The sequence below is a fragment of the Penaeus japonicus genome, unplaced genomic scaffold (genome assembly GCF_977035675.1).
Source record: "Penaeus japonicus unplaced genomic scaffold, GWHDUDI00000001_assembly GWHDUDI00000010, whole genome shotgun sequence".
Lineage (NCBI taxonomy): Eukaryota > Metazoa > Arthropoda > Malacostraca > Decapoda > Penaeidae > Penaeus > Penaeus japonicus.
In genome coordinates, this window is record NW_028234412.1 from 18,499,584 (window position 1) to 18,504,583 (window position 5,000).

General features: G+C 39.0%; 1 protein-coding gene across 38 annotated transcripts in view; it reads right to left on the reverse strand.

The window, feature by feature from the left end:
- The window catches only part of AMPdeam (AMP deaminase), a 111,057-nt gene that overhangs the window by 11,444 nt on the left and 94,613 nt on the right, over positions 1-5,000 (reverse strand). For all 38 annotated transcript variants that reach the window (XM_086540916.1, XM_086540902.1, XM_043026654.2 and 35 more), the window contains 4 exons: positions 2,313-2,424; positions 2,035-2,198; positions 1,370-1,492; positions 1,069-1,200 (listed from right to left, as the gene is read on the reverse strand). In XM_086540916.1, coding sequence (XP_086397042.1) covers positions 1,069-1,200; positions 1,370-1,492; positions 2,035-2,198; positions 2,313-2,424 — 531 coding nt within the window. The remainder of the gene's footprint in view (positions 1-1,068; positions 1,201-1,369; positions 1,493-2,034; positions 2,199-2,312; positions 2,425-5,000) is intronic.

Sequence of the window (5,000 nt, forward strand, 5' to 3'; positions counted from 1 at the left end):
TATAGACCTACAAAAAACGATATATCTCGACCTTCATTATCCTCGGACTGGGCGGATTCATCTAGCCAGGGGGCTTGGGTGTTTAAAGCCTAGTACACACTTGTAGACCATGTTGCGCGATTTGGTCTGCTGCTGAGACGTGTCTAGCGTTGTCTACGTTGACACGTCTATAGACCAATCGCTGTCTACGAGTCTGTTGCGAGACAAAAAGTCGCAGGTCTATGGTCTCCCGATCGGAATGGGAGACAGCATGCAACGGTAGACATGTTGCGCAACATTTTGCTAGTGTGTACGACATCTGCAACGATAGACGAGACACATCGGACTTCCCAAGCGTGCCGGGTGCCTTGCGGCCAAATTAACGCTTTTACATTGTTTTTTTGAAATGTGGTCAAACGAAAAGGCATTGAAACTAATCGAAGATTATCATGCTTCTAGCTGTCTTTGGGACGTGACGAGTTCCGATTATAAAAACCGCGTAAAAAATAAAATAGGGCACTTGAATCACTGGCTTAGATTTACTAAAGGTGTACATGAGGCTCGTGAAAGAATCTCCACTTGCTAGGAAACGCAGTGTGACTGCTAGTCGAAGAGAAGCTGGGATAGCTTCTCTAAATTTTGTATTCTTCTTCATTATCAGTCCTCCAACCATCAGAAGCAAATCTTCGAAATCAGTAGAGGTTAGGCGGGTGAAATTTCGAAAACCCATGGTGTCTTCCAGTCTTAATTTATTTAATACTGAAATACCGAACCTAGGTCCTTCTGCAAACACTTCGCGACTCCACCAACGTTTACGTTTTCTCGTTCTTTCACTTGCAATTAGCGCTAAGCAGTAACTCACTCCGCAGAGACCAATTTCCCCCATGATGTACTAATAGAGACTAGACGAGAAATTCAAATCGTAGTGTGGACGCTAGACGAGACAAAGAACGGTGTCTATAGACGGTCTATAGACAAATCGCGCACTAGGCTTAAGGGAAAAGTTTTGCCTTTTCCTTCCCACATTTTAAATATGTATCTTTAGCTGGAAGATATACAACATAACGATGCCAAATGATAGTAACTTACATGTAATATAGGTAGTATGCATATGGAGGATTCTCAGTGTCTGACCAGAACTGTGGTGTTGGCATATCTTTGTCCATGACTGAAGTCTCTGGCTTACTTTCATCATCTACGCTGTCAAAGCCAATCACATACCTAAAATGAGAAAAAATACAAAGGTGAAAGAGGGATAACATTTAGATTTAAATAATTGCTTACCCAATTGCTTACTGCAATCTAGAATGCTTCGTATAACACAAGATAAGATAATGTTTAGAAAAGCCATACATAAAATAAACATGCCATTAATAACTGTAATACTTACTGCAAAAACGCATGCAGGTCTGGGTCTATGCTGGGATCAATAGAAACTTCAAAGAGTGGACCAAACAAGTTGTCTATGAATGTTTCAAAGTTATTCATGATGTTATTACTCTTGTAGATATCACTGAAAATAACAAAAAATATATTACAGTTCACCCATGGTCATCTATGCAAATAAGTAATATTTTTCTTATCTTTAACTAAAGCTCTGAGTTAAAAACATACTGATTACGCCCATTTAGAACTACTTGGAAAGAAGACTTTACAAGCATTATTTTCGGCACAACACAATATATTTTTTTCAAACCATCATATTTTATATAGGCCTCTTTATAGTTACTTAACTGCAGTGAACCTGATCAACATGAAAGAATCTTACCTATTATACTTAGCTGGTACTATATGCCATTTTTGGTGTAATTCTACAAAATTCATTCCACATTATATTTCAAATTTACTAGAATATTTTAAGAACTTTGGAGAACTTTGAAAACAAATGGGTATAAATTTGACTTATAATACTTGAAAAAATACAATGACTCATTCACAAAATTTCAGTAAATTTTCTGAGCAAGTTAAACTGCTATTAGATAGTAAAGGCTTCACAATGAGTTTCATCAGCTTAAAAAATAGAATATAAAAATACATATATAAATATATACTCACAACAATCGTGGCACTTGAATGAGCCACCTCACATTTTCTGAATGAACATTGTGTTCAACAGCCCAACGAGCCATCATTCTCCATTCATCTCTAGACTTGCCATAAATTGAAAGTCGAAGCTCTGCATTTTGATATTTACTCTCTTCTAGGTCAGACATCACTTCCTGTGTACAGAATAATGAGTGAGATATGGAAATCCCATCAGACAAGATAACAATAATTCAATACCAAGACAGTATGTAATAATGTTTAAAACAACAGTTCAAAATATGACTTACCTTGATGATGTGGCCAAAATACTTTCCATTAAGATGGTTTCCAGTTTTAAGAAAGACTTCACGGAGACGTGACTCTCCTACTGGGTTATATTTGGCATTGAATTTATCAAATCTGGGGAGAAAGAAAATTCTACATTATATCTCCTTCCCAATTTCTAACAATGATGATGAAGAGGAAGTACTAACAAACAGCTGGGAACAGCTCCCATGGTCAATATATGTTCTGCAGTGGTCTTATCCCTGTCCTCATACTTCCATACCTCAGCTAGACTCTTGTTTTAATCCCAGCTTGTCAACCTACAACCCATTCTTCAATGGTCAAAGAGTCCTAATTCTGTAGAAAGATTGAAATAAGCATAGAATCACACTCTCAGGTCTCTCTTTGCTACCATTCTTATTTGAACTCACATATCTCGGTGTCAGTACTACATACCATCATACAGTATATCCTGTATCTTGTATCATCATATATTGGTGTTTGCATATTGAAAACTATTTTACCAGCCATAGCACTGGTGGCTCACTTTATAATATTTTCATTAATCATATCTACAAAATTTCAGCAATTCAATCTTTGCTCTAATCTGATGTCTCACTGTTTAATCCTGCTTTTGATTATATAAATTCATGAAATTCAAAGTTTATTTTGAAACTCAAAGTTTAGGCACACTGTCAAATATTATTGGCTCAGTGTGTGTAATTTAGTTACATAGAATGTCCAGTCAAAATGGAAAAATTGAAATTGTGGATAAGGCAACTTCCCGATAATGCAAATTAGTAGGAGAATGAGCAATGAAAAACATACTGTGGATTATGGTCACTATCAGTTGAGAGATACGTAATAATGCACAGCCGCTCCAGTTCCCTTTTCCATCTACTTTCAGTATAGGTTATAGGGTCTGTGTCACGTTTTGTACCATAGACATTCAGAGTTTTATCTTGTCCGGAACCTGAATTCTGATTTGCTAGGAAAGTTGTGCTTCCTTTCTTGGTCAATGACATCTCCGCAGATACCATGGTCGAGCGCATTCTCTAAAAAAAATGGTAAACCTTCTCCCTCCTTCAGTAGCTCAAGGGTATAAGAAAGAAAGTATAGGGCCACACATTTAGGTCTTACCCTGCTAACGACCACACTCTTGGGTAAGAGATACTTTATAAATCAATACACAAAAAAATATTAGTGATCTCTTTCAACAACCCCCATTGCAACTACCTCCATATATAAAACATGTATATTGCATGAATAGAGGTATCAGGAATTCTCGTCATGTGACTGAACAATCTAGGGGAAGGTTAATTATAATGCCTAGTCATGCTGTTGGTTTGGCAAGTTTCTCCCATACATACGATGACATCTTGTTAGTCTGCTGCAACAAGTACCCTTAGTCCGAGATACTTTGGATGAATAGCTGTTTTGGTTCCTTCCAACAATGGGGCCCTATAAGTCATTCTTTCTTCCCCAACATCCCTTTTGTTAAAGTGAGTTCCATCACTGGAACTAAAGTGAGCCCTTTGGTATGCCTTGTTACTATATTGTTAGATGTGAAAAAACAGCCAGCCTTTTCCGCCTGAAGGGCCACTGCAGGTTGCTAAAATCACATTCTTAATATACGGCCGTTCTTCCTCTAGGGATCTCTCTCGCTTGTTACAAAGTGTTTGAATTTTAAGCGAAGAGCGGCAGCACTTTAAATCAGTTCATCTATCCATTTGTAAGTGCCTCTACTTTTCACAGTGAAGATGGGAACCTTGTTTTTTCTCTTGGAGAGCAGTTTCCCTCCTCTTCCCCTTTCCTGTCATTTCATAAAAAAGTTATCGACTGAGCCAGATGGGGTAATTTGCACCCTCACATTGTGGGAGATTCTGGGATTGCCTTTTTCCCATTCCTGGGACAGACTTGCATGTCCTCTATATAATTTTGTCTTTGCAACCACTATCCCTATTTGACTAGATCTTCGGGAATTCTAAAGGTAGCCTGTGAGTCAATCATACAGCTTTAGGACATTACCAGACTCCACATATAATAATTTAAAACTAATAACTCACAGAGAGAGAGAGAGAGAGAGAGAGAGAGAGAGAGAGAGAGAGAGAGAGAGAGAGAGAGAGAGAGAGAGAGAGAGAGAGAGAGAGAAAGGGGGGCGGGGGGGGGGGGCAGAAGAGAGGAGAAAGAGACACAGAAGAGAGAGGGCTACTTTCTCCGCCTCAGGCTACCAAACACAGCTGTAGCCGGAACCAGATGCAGTTTAGAAGCAGAAGAGGGTTAAGAGAGCCGGAAATGTCAGGTCACGACTGAATGCTTTAGTAGTAAAGCTTAATCAGTGCTTTTGGTCACATGATAAGCAATATCAGGTCGAGGAATTGCTCCCGCTCATTTATTAAATATTATGCCCCCCTCCCTGTATATCCTCTGTGTTGTGTTGGTGCATGTTTTCACCAAGGTAGAACGGCAGTTGAGTTGTACAGCGTTCGGGTACATGGCAAAATCAACCCAACCGCACTTTTAAGTTACAGGATACTGCGCCAGTTACAGCTGACCACCGTAACTAGCTCGCATGCTACCCAAATTTGCAGTGGTGTTGGACTTGTGTCCCCTAGAGGCTCGGTGGACTGGCACCATCGGTCAAAATGCTGATTAATTTTAAGTATATATTCTCCAATGCATTGCCACCTTTCAAGTACTATATCTCATGA